Raw genomic sequence first — 18,396 nt, forward strand, 5'->3', positions numbered from 1 at the left:
TCCTGGGATTAATAATCTAGTGAGGAAATGTAGACAATAAGTAATAAGAACAAATAGATATATGTTAGAATGTTGTAACTGCTATGAACAAAAAAGCAGGCAGGACAAGGTGACTGGGAATGTAGGGGCAGGGGAAGTGAAACCTAACCAGGATGGTGAGAGCCAGCCTCACGGAGAAGGGGACATACGAGTAAAGACTTGAAGGAGGTGCAGGAATGAGACATACAAGTATCTAGGAAAAAAAATATGTGAAGTCACAGGGAACAGTCAGTTCAAAAGCCCAGAGGCAGGAGCATATACTTAATATATCTGAGGAATAGCGAAGCTACTGGTCTGGAGAGGAATGACTGAGTGAGCAGGCGGTGCCGTCAGAGGTTTAATGGGTCCAGATCACTTCTAATGACTTTAGCTTCTGTTCGAGAGAAATAGAGCCCTTAGAGGGTTTGAGCAGAGAAGTGACGTGATCTGATTTACATTTTAACATGATCACTCTGGCTGCAATGTTCAGAATAATTAGGGGTTAAGAGTGGGACTAGGGAAGCTGGTCCAATAGAAGGCAGATCGGCCAGGGTGACAGCAGAGGAGGTGGTGAGAAGAGGTCACCGATAGACTGGATGTTGGGTTTCACAGAATTGTCAAGGATAACTTCCAGATTAGCGGCCTGAGCAACTGGAAGGACAAAGTTACCATTAATGGAGGTGGGGAAGATTTGGTTGAAGCAAGCTTGGACATGATAAGTTCAATAAATGTATAAGACACCTGAGAGGTGCCAAGGAGGCAGCTGGAGATGTGAGTCTGGAGTTTGGGGGAGAGTTAGGGGTTCAAGATACAAAATTGGGAGTCACTTTTGTAAAGATCATATTTTAAAGCCAGCAGTCCAGATAAGATCACCAAAGAAATGAGTACAGCCTGGAAAAAAAAGAGATCTAAGCAAAGAGCCCTGGGGCTTTGTAACCTTAAAAGGAGGAGAGAGCCGCCTCACTCCCGAACAAGTAGACCAGGAAGGAATGAAGGAGAAAACCAGCAGCCTGTTGCATCCTTGAGGCCTAGTGAAGAAATTACTGATATTTCCGAAGAAGGAAGTGATCAGTGCCTCAAATGCTATTTGATGGGGGAGTAAAACAACTAAGAATGGACCATTCATTTAGCAAGGGTGAAAATCACCGATGATGCCCTTGACAAGAGTAGTAAGGGGAGTGCTGTGGGTGGAGTGAGTTTAATGAGGAATGGGAGGAGAGACGCGGAGCAGTTTGGTCTTTCAGGTTTTACATAAAAGGAAGCCGTGAACTGCGACAGAGTTAGAACCTTCAAGAGAAGGTTTCTTTTGCTTAAAATGAAAGAAATAAGAGCCTGTTTGTATGCTGAAGGGTTTGCACCAGTTTAAAAGGAAAATGTGATGATGAGAAGAGGGGATGCGATCTAGTGTGAAGTGGAAACAACACGCTTAGAAACACAGATGGGATCCACAGCAGTCCTTCACGTAGATCCCACAATCTTCAGATGAACAGGTTTACGTACATGAGGAAGAAACACAACACATTCAGTCTTCTTGCTAAGAATCAGAGCACTGAATGCTGCTATCTCTGGAGGCAATGAGGCAAGAAGAAGGAATAAAAACACCTCTATAGATATTTAATAAGTTTGATAACATTAAAGATTGTACACTAAGCTCTTTGAAAGCAACAATAAATTTTGGAAAATAAGTTATTTGGTTTAGGTACAAAAATATTGACTATTTTGAATGTCTGACAATTTTCCAAAACAATATTTTCTGCACTGCTTACAGCACATCCTTATGTTCTTGTGTTTAAAACTTAGTGTCACACATCAATTTCTAATTTTTTCCCTTAAAATATAGAGGTGTCTCTCCATCAATTTTCTCAACCTTTTTTTAACCTGTTTCCCTTTTTGAAAAACTCTTTCTCACCCGTTTTTCTGTCAACCTCTCCCTACCATGTGAGATCCACTGGCCTCTCTGCATAGATATTTGGATGCTCACAGGCTGAGTGGGGCATGCACATCTTTAACTTAAATCAGCTCTCAGGATATGAGAGTCCCAAGTGTTCCCAGAGCACTACTGTTTTAGGCTCAGGAAGAAAGTTATTTATGGTGATATTTCAAGAGAAAGTCTAGTCTGAAAACTAGACTTAATCTTATTATACAACTTAATGTTAAGACATTCATTTTATCATGTTTCTAAGTGCATGCAATTGATTATGTAGAATATATAGTCAATTTTACTACTTTATTATAAAAAACACTGATCATGTATATATGTATATTTTTAATCAAAATCTTACTATATATAATAGTAAAGGTCACAGATGGTAAATTAAATAATTCAAAAAGAATCATTTGGGTTTTCATGAACTATCAGTTTTCTGTAACCCAAGGTAAGTATAATCCTTTATTCTGTCCTAAAATTCAATCTATGTTTAGAATCAGTGCTGTGGTTTATATACTAAATCATTCAATTTATTGGTCTAAGAAGTAGTGGCTTTAAAATTTCAGTGGGCCGGGCTTCCCTGGTGGCGCAGTGGTTGAGAGTCCACCTGCCGATGCAGGGGACACGGGTTCGTGCCCCGGTCCGGGAAGATTCCACATGCCACAGAGCAGCTAGGCCCGTGAGCCATGGCCGCTGAGCCTGCGCGTCCGGAGCCTGTGCTCCGCAACGGGAGAGGCCACAACAGTGAGAGGCCCGCGTACCGCAAAAAAAAACAAAACAAAACAAAAAATTCAGTGGGCCAAAGAATCACCTGAGTGCATTTAAAATGCAGATTCATGGGCCCCACTCTGAAATATTCCAGTAGAGTGGGACTGAAATAGTACCCAGGAATCTGCATTTTCACAAGTGCCCTCATAGGGAAGATAGTATATTAGTACAGACTTGAAGGAGGTGAGAGAATATGACAGACACGAGGTGCTATAGAAACACTGTTCAAAGGGTTTTCCCTGAGCAAGAAAGAGGCTTTGTAATTTCAAGCAAACTATGTCATATGATGAAATACCCCACCACATGGAACCCCAGAGTGTTCGTCCGTAAATCCCCAGCTCTCCAAGGTCCCAGTTCTGGCATCAGAAAAGCAGGACAATCCTTGCTTGGAGTTCCATACAGACCCCACAGGAACACAGAAGGGACCTGTGGCCACTGCCAGCCTGTGCAGAAATAGCCACTTCATCTTTTGGTGGAATGCTTCTCTCTGCTTACTCACTCAAACACTTCCAGGAGCTGTCTGTGCTCTCCTTCTCTGGAAGGACTGGAGGCAACAGATTTTATCAATTGCCAAAAGCTCTTTCCCACCCTGACTTCATCCCTAGTGCAGCATTACATTAAATATCATTAAATATCCTAGCTCCTCTGTCAATTTACAGTACTACCTAGAAAGATTATGAAATGGGTCAGTACAGCACAGAAAAGAGTAGCAAACTTTTTTATTTTTAATGGAGAGATGTTTTCTAATGCTAGATGCTATGACAGTGGCAGTGGTGCCTTTACTGGCTTCTGAAGACAACTGTATTTTATTTCCTTTGCGATTGATAGTTTTCTTTAAAAAAAAAAGAAAAATGAAAGGCAGGAAAGTAAAGTGACAACCCTGAAACTCTTTGGCAAATTATGAGTAGAAATTAATTTCTGTGGCCTCTATATTTTAGAGCACCAACATTAATGTTGGCATCAACTGCTTACTAAGCACCTAGAATTCTAGAGGTGGAAAGAATTTCAAAAGATACGGTACAGCTCCTGCCCTTGCGGAGACTTACATTGTTGTTGGGAAGACAAGACACACAGATCAAGAGATAGACAAGTTACACCACTAGAGGCCACGGAAAGACGAGGAGGCTTAAACTGGGTCTTGAACATTAGCAGAGAGGAAGGAGGCCAGAGTAAAGACATGAAGCAAGAGTGAGCCTGAGCGAGGTGCGTGGCTTGCCAGGAAACAGTAACAGCCCAGCTTAGCTGAGGTACAGTAGTTCAGTAGCACTGCAAAGAGGGAGCTGGTAGCCAGAGAGAAAACCTGGAGCTGCACTGGAGAGAGAGAGCCTTGAATGTCAAGTCAAAGAGTTTGGAATTTGACTACAGACAAATAAGAACAGTCAAAGAGTTTAACACAAAGCAATATTTGGGAATATTCACATGTTAAGAGATGTGTGGGATTGATGGGGGCAGTTAGAAAGCTACCAGAAAAAAATCCAGATATCAGATGATAGAGACCCAGAGAGTAGCAGCATTAATTATTACTACTTTTATAGGCTACTTTCCTAAAATATTACTAAATTGAGTTGTGCTACAGATGTAGCATCAAGATTTTTCAAAGGCTGTTATCAAAATGAAACTTTGGGATGTATGTGAATATTTTTGAAACCATCCCAGTAATTGATCATTTTTATGATAAACAATATGAAGGGGAAAGAAATTTTGTTTTTTACATTTTATTTAAGAGGTTATGTCTCCTGTTTCACTTTTCATGTCCAGTCAATTTCACACTATGCTTTTAAGCACTGTCCCCAAAAACATCTTTGGCCTGATAATAGAAAGAAATCTAATTTCAGAGGAGTTCATTAATTTGAAAAGCTTGGCTTCAAATATTATTGGAAACTCCAAAAAGTTGGCAGTGATCCTGTAACTGTTCCAGACTCCTACTGTTCCAAATGCTAATAGATGGGTTCCTAATTAGTCGTCAGACAAGGAGAAGAAAACTTGTAACACAAGTGAAACTTCCCCTATTTTATCAAACAGTAGTCACTAGAGGAACAGCCTCTGGAGAAGTCAGCTGGAGCACCAAGATTCTGAATGAATAGTAACCTATGCCCCTAATTAGAACTGCTGAGAAATAGAGACAGATTGTTTCAACCTAATTTTTTTCTGTTACGATTCTGATGTTTGGGGCATGTCAAGGATGTGGGCCATCTTGGGCATACCTATGTGGAAAGAGAGTACATTTTATTGACCCCATAGCCAGGCAAGCCTCATTGCAATGATTTCTCTGCCTGCACTGTAAGACCTTTCTTTACAACTTACTTCTGGAAAATAGAATAAGGTAACGCTAGCGCTGACTTTTCATTCCGACTTGGTGTTTGTAGCAACCACTGTGTATAAGCCATTAAAGTACTGATGTTGGTGACAAAATCAGTGCTTTTTCCCAGTCCATATGGTCATGAGTGTGTGTGACACTCAGGATCACTGGTGGATCTTTGAATCCTCAGTACTCAATAAAACACCGACTCTGGATTCGTTCCCATCTGCAGCACAACCCACGTGAGGGAAAATGTTTCTTTGGCCTCCCAGTTTCTAGAAAAATCACTGTTCCCTGCACTGATTTTCATAACCATAGAACAAGAGGAATACTACTCTTAAGGTTCTTTTCCTATTTGGAGATTAATATGTCTTTAAGCTTTGAACCTTCTGTGTCATGGTTTAAGCACAAATTTTCCACAAAATTCATATTTGCAACATGTAAAGTACAATTCTATTAACTGATCCTTTGCCTTAAGGGATGTTAGGTGTTTGCCTTGGGGTTTTTGAAAGACATATGGCAAGACAGAACTGGCCCCTAACATAGTGTATATTAGTCTGAGAACACTGGGATGAATTAATACGCTAAATGCCTAGGAAGCATAAAATTCACATCCATGTTAAATATGAACATGCTCAATATTATACTGGGGGAATGACCTCAAGGTGGAAGTTTCTGTTCTTACAAACGTTTATTTTCCTCCAAATTTATTGTGTTTTTCTGTAATGCTGTGAAAAGTCTTCATTTCCCTTTTCCCAGGTGTTGTTCAAAAAGCAAGCTCTCAAGCACAGACTAATCTTCATCTTTTCAATGTCTTGTCTGTTGATATAGTTTCATATGTAAGTATTTATATTAGTTTTCCTCAGGGATTTATACATCAATATATATATATATATATATATTCCTACACAGATATATACAAGCTTTTTATCCTCATCTTACCACTTGACAATACAACTGTAAGTATGTTTTACACAGCTGTTCCTTGGTCAAGGTCATTTGCAAGAGCAAGTCGGTTTCTGAAGAAATCTTGTTTGGTGGGTGAAGGATCCATTGAGGGGTTCTCATTAGTTTTTTCCCTGTATTCTGATCCACTGGACCTAAAATCTCAGCACACAGATAAAGTACAGGTTGATTTGGTTTTAATTGTTTTCAAATATTTTATCTATCCAAATTGTTTTGCAATTGTAAAACAGTTGCCTCCTAGATCTGGAATAATTTTTAACTTCCCCTGAATTTCATGACTCAGGACATGTGTAACTAAGATTTGCAGTGAACATAAAGAATTTATCTTTCTAATGCTTTATGGGGACAGTTGTGACAATTGTGTATGTCAGTGTAAGAAACTGTGTAATAACATTGTAAAAGGGGAATAAAGGCTTAGAAAATTCAATAAATCCTATTTTGATTCGATCAAGTAACTACTCCACAAATTAGCAAGGCCCTTAAATTTTAAGGGATGGAATTCATTGTTCTCAACCAAGGTTATCAAGGGCCTTTACTTAATTTGGGCGTTACATTACAAACTCTTGCTTTTGCTTGTTTTCATTTTAAAATGAAAAATTTATTGAAGCCAACCACACATATATGCTACATTTGGTAGAATGCAGAAATTAGTACAGTAATCAGATTAGGGAGATTCTATTATCTCAACCACCACATAGGAGACCAAGCCCAATCAAGAGGCAACAACTCAAAACAGTCCAATTGAGTCCCCAGTCGAGGGTGTATTCTTCCTTTCTCTTGGTTAAGCCAGTTGGGTAATCCATTCCAGCTCTGCACCTTCTCCAGTTTGTTCATGTCAGAAGTCCCTAGAGGGAGGAGGCTTTCTGGAAATAACCTCTGATAAACTAGGCTGGGGCCCTTTGGCTAGCTTAAACCCTGAGCTAAAATGAGTAAAACTAGCCCAGTGACTTAAGAACCAATATCAAAAGACCTCATGCAAGGTGTAGGACAGTGACATTAGACATGAAGTTCTTTGTCCAAAGCTCCTGCACAACTGAGCACGTTCTCCATATGCCAAGGCAGAGTCAGGCATGCTTCCACTATCCACAAAAGAAAGATAAGTTCTTTCACTATCACTGATACGCTTTGAGTGTCCTCATTGTTGCTATTAGATAAGTTAATTACGACTATCATTTACTGAATTAATGGGGCAGAGTTCAAACTCCTTTACATTATTCAAGGGAAGAAGTTGGAGCCACACAAAGGCTAAAACCCTGATGTCTGGAAGCCTGATGACTGATTGGATTTTTTTACTTTTGGCCCTGATATTTGGTATCACAGATGAAACCCTAGCTGCCTACCACACTCTCTACATCTGGTCAGTAAGGAGCACTTTTCCGTTTATCCCAGTGCATATTATCTATCCAACCCGAGTACATCTGGGTATTCATTCAATAAGATGACAGCCGAGTGGGGTGAAAGTCCTCTTCCTTTTCAGCGCAGAAGACCCCCTGGAACTCTCCCTTGAGACTACCTCCACAGGTCCCACCCTGAAGCTCCAGGCCTTCTCTCAGAACTCCCAGCTACCTCCAGTTCAGATCTTCCCTGGTTAGTACACTGCACCCAAAATGTTAGGAAGATAGATTTTTGACCATGTCCTTCTTTCCCCATATCTTCTGTTATCCAGAAGACTAAGAACGCCTAAAGTTTGGGGGGCAGGAAGTAGGAAGCAAGATTTGAATCTGGCTGGTGTTTCTTAATTGTTTTCCCAAATGACAGTTTCTCATCAGAAGGTCATTGCTCAAAACTTAAAATCTTTACCTTCCATTTCCCCTCTTAGCTATATCTGATCTCTCCAAAACCCAACATGTCATACTTTGATGGTTCCAACATGCAACTGTTTCATGTTTACCTGGAAATGGGAAAGCTTTGATGTCACCACCAGCCCCAAGGACCACAGAAATCTTCACCAGTTGCGTTCCCATTTCTGAAACAAATGCCAAAATCGCCCTGTCTAGTTTTCAAGGTCCACAAACTCAGCTTAGTTTTTTCTTTAACTGCTCTTCTCACAAACCACCTTCTCTATGTCTGCAGGTGTGTGAATGGCTCCACAGGTCTTGATATTAACTAACAATTAACTAATGACTAACTTGTTAATCATTTTCAAAATCCAGCATTCTACTGTAGCTATGACTAAAAGCTCATTTTTATCCTTTTAAAGATATTTTTAACTGGTTTCTTTCTAATGAAATATGGCCACCTAAACTCATGGACTCCTCCAAAGGTGTGGCTCTCGAGTAATGCATACCTAAATTACTGAGACATAAGCTGCAGAATCTAGGAGAAAGAGCTAGTGTATTTGCTTTTATCCCCTTTCTCGATAAAACAGAAATGGCTTTTGAGTTCCTGGGGCCATTTTGGCTGACTGCAGGGCAGAACTGGGAACACATAAAGGGCTAGGAAGGCAAACGCTTGCTGGGTAAGGGTAGGACAGCACCTAGTACATTCCGACACAGCCATCCAAATAATTGACGGGAAAGAACGGACCTGTCACTAACTTTCCTTCCACTCAACTGACAGGGATGAAGACAAATCACAAGTTGGGTGGGTCATACAAGTAGCAGTTTGCTATGGTAAGCCTTAAAGTTTGTTTGGAGCGGGGGAAGGGAGGAGGGCTGGAATTAGTGCTGCAGGACCCTCTGACTTAAGAAGGGTTGGTTTTCTGATGGAAAGACTCCGCCTTGAAAGCTTTAGGAACATGCAGATGGAGAAGTAAGGGAGCAGGGGAACACCCATCCTGTCAGCCAAATCAGTTGGCCCAGGTAATCAACAGGGTGACAAATGAATGTTCATTTAAAGTATATCTGTAGAGGGGTTACTATGTTCTAGGTACTAAACCTTGTAGCTAGGTTACTCTTACATTTGGATCGTAAGCTCCTAATGACAGTACCTAGAACACTGAAGATCCTTAACTTAGTGACTGATTTCCAGTGACCTACTGAGTAACATCTGTAATCAGGTTTAAGTAAATGTTATCCTTTCAGCCATCTCCTTCAGTTTTCAAGTTGTATAAGGAAGTGAAATGGTAAATGAGAGAGAACCCCAAAGTGGGTAAGAATGGAGAAAGAACTTGAGATAGGCTCTAAGGAGGCAGAGAAGAAGGTGAGGGTAAAGTTATCAATTGATTCTTTAGTAGTCCTTTCTATTGCATGGTCTGTTCCATAGCCAAGGCTGAGTAGATGCAAAGACAGCTGACAGGACACGAAGTGGATTCACTGACAATCATATGGGGCCCTGCAGAAGTGCTCTCTCTGCAGTGTGTGGTTAAGAAAATAAGAGATTCTGATGCGACTGGTAGAGGGAGAGTGCTGACTGGGAAGGAGACACTCTGAGGCATGTGAGTTACAAAGTGCTAAAGAGGAAGAAATGGGTGAGGAAACAGAATTAATCATTTGGAAGCCATACTCTTTGTCTTCCACTCCCCCCAGAGTTGAGGATAAAAAGAGAAAGCATCTACATTCCCTGCCCCTAAGCTGTTTTACGTAACCCTTCTTCCCCCATGCACACCCCCAACCAAGACTACTTATTAGCTTAAGTGCAAGATTTATGTATAAAGATGAAGTAGCATCTGTCTCAGGCTTCAGGACAGTCTAGATTTAAGTTTTTGAAAGCCTCCAGATAGATCCTTGCAGAATGGGATAGTCTGCCTACCGTCCTGCTCAAAGGCAGGGGGACAAGGATTCAGTCCAGCATCAGTCTATCACATTAGGTCTGTTCCTGTCTTCTAAGAATCGTCATTGAAAATTTTTTAAATCATTTAACATTTTCCAACTTTAAGATATGCAGTCTTTATTCTGACCAATTCTGGACAGCTCTCAGGGACACATGACCTGGCATCTACCCAGGACAAATGTGCCCGAGATAGAAACAATCAGAGCGTCATCCTTTTCCCCAAATATCTTGGGCATTTTTCAGGATTTTTTTTGTTTTATGATGTCAGCTTGACTCTCCCTTTTGAATTCTTGTGGGTAGGAGCATTCGGCCCTCCCAGCCTCAGAGGGAAGAGAACCCTTTCTCAGGTTTTCTGTTGCATCTGGCTCCATGCCTAGCTTCGTCCCGAAGCAGCATTCTGGGTGGGTGGGCCCACCAGCCAAACAAGCCCCTATGGATACAAAACGTGTGTCAGCGCAGACGGGAGTGAGCCTCCAGAGGGCCGTGGGAGAGGCAGGCAGCGAGCCCCTGATGTGACACACATGGCTTTTCTGGCACTGGTCCCTTTTGGGCCTCTGAGGCCAGCCTCTGACGTGACTCCAGTACCCAGGATGAACCACGTCTTGAAGTCCCAGAGCTTGCTGCCAGCCTGACCTCCCAACACATGGGAGGAGAATGGGCTGATTCTCCTTCTTTCTGGTTCCTCCCTGTACCTGTCCGCATGCCTGGCTTCAGGGTGCAAGTTCCTACTAACAGCTGTGACCAACCAAGCCACTCACAATTCCTAGACAAGCATCTCGCACAGCACGTGCATATAATAAAGGATGTTCCATTAATGAGAAGAATCGAGGGTTCTCATCTGAGTTAAGAGCCACTGACCTTTCTGTGCTACACTGGGGCCTCCCTGCCCTTCGTCTCTACTCCAGCATAATGGAACAAACTTTCCATGGTTCTTGGATGAAAATACTCAGGAAAAGCTACTGGAGCTGCTCCTTTATCCCATGCCAAGTCCCCAAAGTGCCCACCGCAGCACCCTGGACACGAGGCGATAAGCAAGCGTCACATGATGGTGCTCACAGTTCTACACAAGATCTAAAAAGCCAGGAAAGCCTGCCAGAGGGAGCAGCCATCTGTGTGGCGCCACCTTTACTTCCATCCGTGTAACACTTCAAATCTGAAATACAAAGGCAGTACCAGGATTGGTGGCAGCAGTTGGATTGATGCAGGAGGCACTCATCTATGAAAAAGGATAAGAGGACTCTGGCCCTCTAAAAAGGATCCCAAAAAGCTGCAAGAGGGCTGAAAGCAGTTAACCAACATGAACATTTGGAGAGTCCACAGCACGTGCTCAGCACTGAACCAAGGGGTGGGGGAGGCTACAGAAAGACAAAATCTGGTCTTCTACATGGTGAGTCTTTAAAATTAGAGGTCCCAGGCCACATTAATTTCTTGTTTCAGGTGTTAAAAAGAGGTGATCACCCAGACTGATCTACAACAAAGTCAAACTACAGATAAAGCAAATCTCAGGACTAGAAAGCACTCAAGTGACAATGATCTCCCACCCAGTGTGGCAATCCCTTTCACAGCATCCCTGACCAGGGTCATCTAGCTTCTCCTTAAGAGAACCCACTCCCTCGTGAGGCAGCCAGCTCCAGTTCCAGGCAGCTGCATTTTTAGAAAGTTCTTCCTCTTACCCATTGCTCCTAGATACAGAGAGGACAAGCCCACTGGATACAGAGAGGAGAAGCCCACTCCCTCTGCCTCAGGTAACTGGCAGAGTGTTTTCTTGCATCCCTGAAAAACGGGAATTTGTAAAGGAGCCATGGTGGATCCATTACTCATTGCTTTCTAACAGACAGCACCCAGTCACTATAAATGGCACTGGGCAAAAAGTGGCTGTTTTCCTGGGAAGTACTGTGGCTTAAAAATAAGTAAAAATAAAAAGATAGGCTCAGGGCTTCCCTGGTGGCACAGTGGTTAAGAATGCGCCTGCCAGTCCAGGGGACACGGGTTCGAGCCCTGGTCCGGGAAGATCCCACATGCCGTGGAGCAACTAAGCCCATGTGCCACAACTACTGAGCCTGTGCTCTAGAGCCCGCGAGCCACAACTACTGAGCCTGTGCGCCATAACTACTGAAGCCCACGCACCTAGAGCCCGTGCTCCACAGCAAGAGAAACCACTGCAATGAGAAGCCCGCGCACCACAACCAAGAAGAGCCCCCGCTCGCCGCAACTAGAGAGAAAGTCTGTGGGCAGCAATAAAGACCCAACGCAGCCAAAACTAAATAAATAAATAAATAGATAGATAAAATAAAATAAAATAAAAAGATAGGCTCAAGCAGTGTCCTTAGGAGTTCGGAGCCCTCAGAAGATTTCAGAAGCCTAAATCCCAGGGTCAGGCTGGAGAGCTGTCTGCCTCCAGTTCTCTCCACCCTGTCAAACCTGTCAGTAGGGTGCTCTCCCTCCCAATGCAGGCGGCCCAGGTTCGATCCCTAGTCAGGGAACCAGATCCCACGTGCACACTGCAACTAAAGACCCGGAGCAGCCAAAATAAATAAATATTTTTTTTAAAAAAAAACCTGACAATAGGTACTGGGTCAGGAAAGATCTAAATCTATGATCCTAGAGAGAAGGGAACAATTCTCAGCTCATTACCCCCAGAATAAAGCGAATCTAGCAATAGTCATGCACGCACGGGGCTACTTTAGCAAAACTGTAAGGGGACTCATGGAGTGGGGCTGTCTCACTGCAGTAGTTTCTCCCCCTTTCCTCCTTCTTCCTGTCACAACAGGTGGGCCCAACAATCAGAGACCTACTAATCTCAGTACTACCCTCCCTATCAGAGAGGAATTAGACAAACCATCAAAAAAAGTTCTCACTCCAGGCCTGCCCCCAATTCTTCCATCAAGACCATTACCTAAATCAGGAGAAAGTGATTTCCCTGTGCTTCCTCACTTATCAGCAGCTCTGTAAAGTCAGCCATAGTGTCTTTAACTTTTCCATCCACTAAAATGGGAAGATTTACTGTTTAAAACTCACTTCAAGAACCTCCTCTTCCAAGAGAAACTAAGTAGCAGGCGAAATCTCTCTAAGGGAGAGGGAACAGGCCTGAGGACCAGTGGAGAGAGAGACAGCCATCTTCCAGGCACGCGATGGCTGGACTGGAGACCCCCCCACCATCAAATGCTAACGCTCAGCTCTTTCTTCTTACATTTCATGCTGGGGTTTGGCCATGGTCTCCCAGTCTGCGAGACAGTGCTAATAAGTGCTGACCGAAATGACAGGTGGGTGATTCCACACAGCAAGGACCGAGAATCTTAGAAGGATCACAGGAGGGAGAGGCCTTGTTTTTGCCTCCTATGGAGTATGGAAACTCCATTAAAGTGATTTTTTTAACTAGGACCCAAGCCAAATCCATTCAATCATTTCTGCTAAGGAAAACACTGGCAGAAGTCCCCAGAAATATGCACTAGCAACCAGGATGACTATAGGCCCCTACAGGCAGAAGCGCTGTGATGCCTTAGAAAACTTTCCACAGGTGGGGAGATCCTGCTGGCGCACCCATTACACCCAACTCCAATGGTGGATCCCACTCCTCCCAGCCAAAGGGGATTTCCTAGGGGACCTCCTCTGCTCACTCCTCTCAGAACACACGACTTTGGGAACAAGGAAGTAGGGCTAAAAGACAGAAGCAGCAGAGGACAGAGCTGAGTTTGCTTTTACTCTACGAGATCACAATGAGAAACATCTTCACCTGGCAGGAATCGTGGCTACTGGGTGCAGGCACTGAGCTTGAAGCAGTTGTGTGAAACCAGGCTACTTGATACTTATTACTGTTAAAACCTCAAGACTTAGCCCACAGGGAAATGAGTTACAATGCTGTCTTGTCTAAGGGCTACTCACTTCTTTTTAAAGAGCTTGCGGAAGGAGCTGCGAAAGCCCCCTTTCTGGTCTTGCCTGGGGTTTTGATCGCTGAAAGATGTTTGTTCACTTTCTCTTTCTTCCTTTGGACAGAATCTCGTGGCGTCTTCTAAATGCATCTCCTGAAAACATAAAAGAGGGGTGTATTTTTACTCTTTTCAAAAGTTAATATTGATCCTGACTATGGGACAATTTTTTTAACTTGTCACTTTCCTCTCCCACTCCAAAAGGCTAATGGCGGGCACCCTATTCCAACCAAAGCAAACCTAGGCTAATTAAGAAACCAGTAGTTGAAAAGAGGATAATTTTCTGCTGAGTGTAGAAGTATTTTCTACATATCAAGGCAAATAGTCTAGAGTAGGGTTATGATATAACAATAATTAAAGATCAGGAAATAAAGGAAGATTAACTTCTTCTGGCAACAATATTGTCTTGCTGGAAAACCAGCAGTAGTCCCCTCATATCCCTGGCTATGTTTCTCTTTCTACAAAATAAAAAAGTTTCTTGATTTTCATACTAGTTTAAATTCGTGTTCCTAATTCTCCACTTTAGACATTAATGATGGAAGGAGTTTCTGAGAGGTCGGATCTATTTAGAAATTAATGTCAACTCCTATTTCCAACCTGCACGCATGCCTTTTACAATTCTTAATCCATGCTATTTACAGTGTAAAGTTAAAATAAATTAAAAGCAAGCCTCTATCTTTTGTGAACTCCCTAGTTTCTTTTTAAAAAGCAACCTAAAATAGCTACTTAACTTTGAACCAAAAAGAGAAGCCGAGAAGTCAAAGCAAAAACCATCGTGAAACGTTCATGAATTGGATCGGTGAATGCTTGCTGATAGAGAGCAAACAGTGGGGACAAATTTTTTTCAGGAAACATATGGGTTTGACTTTGAGACCTTAACTCAGGGTTGTAGTAGCAGATCTAGAGAGTCTCTGAGATTCTATGAAGATTCATAACTAAACCACGGAGATCAACACCTTAATGGCTTAGTGTAGCGTTCTGAAAGTGTGGTCCTGGGGCTACAGGATCAACTGGGGCCTTTATTTAAATGTAAACTCCTGAGCCCCAAGCCAGACTATCTGAACCAGAATCTCTGAAGTTAGGCCTAGAAAATCTTTTTGCACACTTAGATTTTGAAAACCAGCAGTTTAAGGTATGTGCCAACCCACCTGCACCTAATGTTTGTATGAATCACCTGGGAATCTTGATAAAATGCAGATTTTGATTAAGTTGGTCACGGGTGGAGCCCAAATCCTGCATTTATAACAAGCTCCCAAGTAATACATTTACTACTAGCCCAAGGACCATATTTTGAGAAGTGGGCTTTTAGGGACTTTTTAGGACTAAATCTATTAATAGTTTTAGGAAAATCTTTCTGTGGAATCATCTTGATAATATCTTGCATTTGTACAGCATTCCATACTTTACGAAGCATATTCACAAACTTTATCTTATTTGGCCTTATCCTCACACAACCCTGTGAGGTAGGTATAGATTGTCTTATTTCACAGATGAGAAAACTGGAGGCACAGAGCAGCCAAATGACTTGTCCAAAAGCACACAGCTCTCTGGCAGCAGAGTCAGGACTAGAACCGGGATCTCCTGACACCCCAGTCAGGTGCTCTTTCCACTAAAACATAGTGTCTTCTTTCTTGACTCTTAGAGACAGAACACTAAAGACTAGGGTTTGGTTGGCTCTGAGGGCAGGGGTGGAAGATACACAGAGTATATTTGAGGAGTTGGAACCCTAGGAACTTTGCACATCTCAGCAGGAAAGAGCTGATATCTTTAAAGATGGGGCTTTTGAAGGGTTAATCTTTTGCAACTAAAACCCCATCTCGCTCTGATTAATGGTTTTTGCCTAGCAATTGTTGAGCTTCCAATTTTTCACACATCAGCTAGGGAAAAAAAGACATTTTTATGAACATATGAAATAAAAGCATTCTTTGCAGCTTAGACTATACTAGTTACAAGATTTTGTATGTATATCTCTGCCCATCCCAAGTCTCTTTGAATTGGCACTATTATTTCCTTTCTACTTCCCTTGTTAATGAACTTTTAAACTTTGACACACACCTAACTTTGATTTGTCTAAGAAATTTTACCTAATAGAATTTTATAAAGTTTAGAGTTGAAAATCAGAGGCAGAAGGAAATCTGAGAATCCTGGGGAAACTCAGCAACCTTAGCTGGGCACACTAAGGCGTTTCTGCCCTCTCAGGAAGCAGACACAGACTTTGATTTCTGGAGTCCAGGTGGGCGGCAAGCTCCAAGGCTCTTCATGTTCCTCTGGCCTAATGTCCACCACTCCCACCTGGGACAATATTTACAAAGAAAAACTCACCCTGCCGTTTCTGTAAAAGGCCCATGAGCCTTTTTTCATATTTCCCTACCCCTCTCTTCACTTAGCCAACTTTTAAGCAGCTTTTAAAATTGAATTCAGACGTTCAAACTATCTAGGAGACTTCTCTGACCATCATCACCTTAGGAGGGTTTAAATACCCTCCCATGTGCTTCCACCGTTTATTATAATTCTGTGTTTATGCGTCTCCTTCCTGGGCTAAGCCAGTGGCCTTGGAGGGCAGAGACTGGATGCCGTTTATTTTTGAACCCTCAGCACTTCACACAGAGCCTGGTGCAAGGCAGGTGCTCAGTGTTTGCTGAAAAATGAATGAATGAAAGGAGTCAATGATCTTCGATCTCTTCCCATTCACTTGGAAATAGAAACAGGTGGAATGCAGGGCCCTCACTCCTGGGAGAAACCCTTTCTCACCTAGGCAAAGGATCCCTAGTGCTGGATGCAAGGGATACGTCGTGCAGGTAAAGGCAGTCCTGGACTGTCATTTTCAAGATGTATCAATCAATACAGAGTTGCCCTGTAAACCCTAACCACCACTTCTAAAATGTTTAACAGGAAGGATGGGGGCACAGGTCAAAGCTACACTGTTTACTCCGTTCAATCAGAAATTGCCTTTGTTCCAATCACGTGCAGAGAAATTATTTGCTCAGGAACTATTAGTCCTTTCATGGATGTGTATTTAAACACCTCTTTAAATCTCCCAAGGCTTGCAGACTCCAAGGTTAGACATCAAAATACCAAACATCGATATAGAGGCCAAAGAAGGTGTTTGTGAGTCAATGCTTCCTTGACTATTTTGTGTTGTCCTCGTCCCACTGGAGTCTGCCAAGTAAGGTGACACCCTTTTCCAGGCAAAAGGAAAGCAAGCGGTAATGAACTTTGCAGTCAATTTTGCAGGGAGTCCTCAGTGAGAGAGGGCAACTTGCCTCCTCCCTAGCTACAAACAAGGGTGCAGGTCGGGGAGTACAGTAGGCTGGCACACAGGGCTCGATATTTTGAACGTGTAAACAAGGGGTGCGCCTAACAGGCAAAGGAAGAAACAGACAGGCCTGGGACTTGCGTGCAGTGCCCCGCAAGTGAAGTGCAGCTGGGAGGTGCCACAGCTTAAGCAGCAAGGCAGAGAACACCTCTAACTCTTTCACTTGGCCGGGGGGGGGGGGGGGGGTGTTTTAATCAGGTCTACTAGGAGTCCTAGTCTTTCGGGCGTCCTACATATATAGGTAAGGCATGCTCCTGTGTCCTAGCACCGCAGAGTGGGCGCTAACGCTCTCCTCCGAGGGCCACTGATAGTCAAGCCTTTAACCCAGGCTCTCCCTCAACATCCTCGCCCAGCCCGGCCTCTGCGCCCCCGCCTGGCCAGCCTGCTTCCCCTCCACGCTAGGTGAGCCCAGGCTGCACCCTGAAGATCTAGACCCGGGGCTGCCAGCGCTGTGGGTTTGGGGTCGGTTTTACTTTACCCTCCTTACTTCCAAATAGGTCTGCTTTTCGCTTTGGGACCTCTGTTGGGGAAAGAAGGTTCTGGGCGCGCCACGGGCGGAGGAGGCCGAGCCGTGCGGCTGCGCAGCGCGCTCGGCCTTGAGCGGCGCGCGGCCGCCGCTGCTGCTGCGCGTGCTGTAGAGGCGCGGCGCCACGCCCTCGGGGGGCGGCGCGCGCGGGAACTCCTTGAGCGAGCGGCTCAGCGGCTTGGCCTTGCCGTGCGCATGCGTCGCCGCCTCCAGCTTGTAGGCGCTGCTGCTGCCCGCCGGAGACGTCGCGCTCTTGGGCAGGGGCTGCAGCGGGTGCTCGGGCCGTTCGGCCTCCACGGCGAAGCTGACGGGCCGCAGGAAGCAGATGTCCAGGCTGGACTCGGAAGAGGCGGGCGAGCAGTTCTCGAAGAGGGCCGGCGCCTGGAAGGGCTCCTCGTCGTAGGGCGCGGGCAGCGCGAAGATCTCGCCGCCGTATTCGAACTCGTCGTAGGCCGCGGGCACGTAGCCGCGGGCGTCGGGCAGGAGCTCGGCCGGGGCGCGCAGGGAGCGCTCCACGTTGCCCAGCTGCTCGGCCGGAGAGGGCTCGAAGTCCATCTCCGGGATGGCCTGCAGGGGCCCAGCGAGCGCCTTCACGTCCTGCTCGGCGGCACAGAACTGCCCCGGCGCCAGGAGGCTCTCAGGCCTCTCGTGCTTTCTGCCCTCTATCTCCCAGTCACTGGGCTTTCCGGGCTGCATGCTCTCCATCAAGCTTTGCTGTTGTTGGCTTTTCTTCACTGGGGGCATCAAATGTCTTTAAAGGGGAAAGAGAATACAAAACAAGTGTGCTTACGGTTTGTTAGTGCACGCCTCTCACCGAGCAGCGCAAGGCCGGGACCAACACACTGCCTGCCGGATACCGCTTAGCTGCAAGCTGCCGACTCCCTCCTCTCCGTCCCTCCCAGCCGCCTACGTGTGTTACCTCCCACGCGCCACAGGCTT

At 44.4% G+C, this 18,396-nt stretch overlaps 1 protein-coding gene across 1 annotated transcript in view; it reads right to left on the bottom strand.

The window, feature by feature from the left end:
* Positions 1–3,574: 3,574 nt before the first annotated feature.
* The window catches only part of ARHGEF33 (Rho guanine nucleotide exchange factor 33), a gene marked incomplete at its 5' end in the record, with an annotated part of 48,870 nt that continues 34,048 nt past the window's right edge, over positions 3,575–18,396 (bottom strand). The window contains 3 exons of the mRNA XM_079940718.1: positions 3,575–6,112; positions 13,572–13,711; positions 17,410–18,208. Coding sequence (XP_079796844.1) covers positions 5,983–6,112; positions 13,572–13,711; positions 17,410–18,208 — 1,069 coding nt within the window. The 3' untranslated portion in view covers positions 3,575–5,982. The remainder of the gene's footprint in view (positions 6,113–13,571; positions 13,712–17,409; positions 18,209–18,396) is intronic.

The sequence above is a fragment of the Stenella coeruleoalba genome (genome assembly GCF_951394435.1).
Source record: "Stenella coeruleoalba genome assembly, chromosome: 13".
In the NCBI taxonomy this organism is placed as follows: domain Eukaryota; kingdom Metazoa; phylum Chordata; class Mammalia; order Artiodactyla; family Delphinidae; genus Stenella; species Stenella coeruleoalba.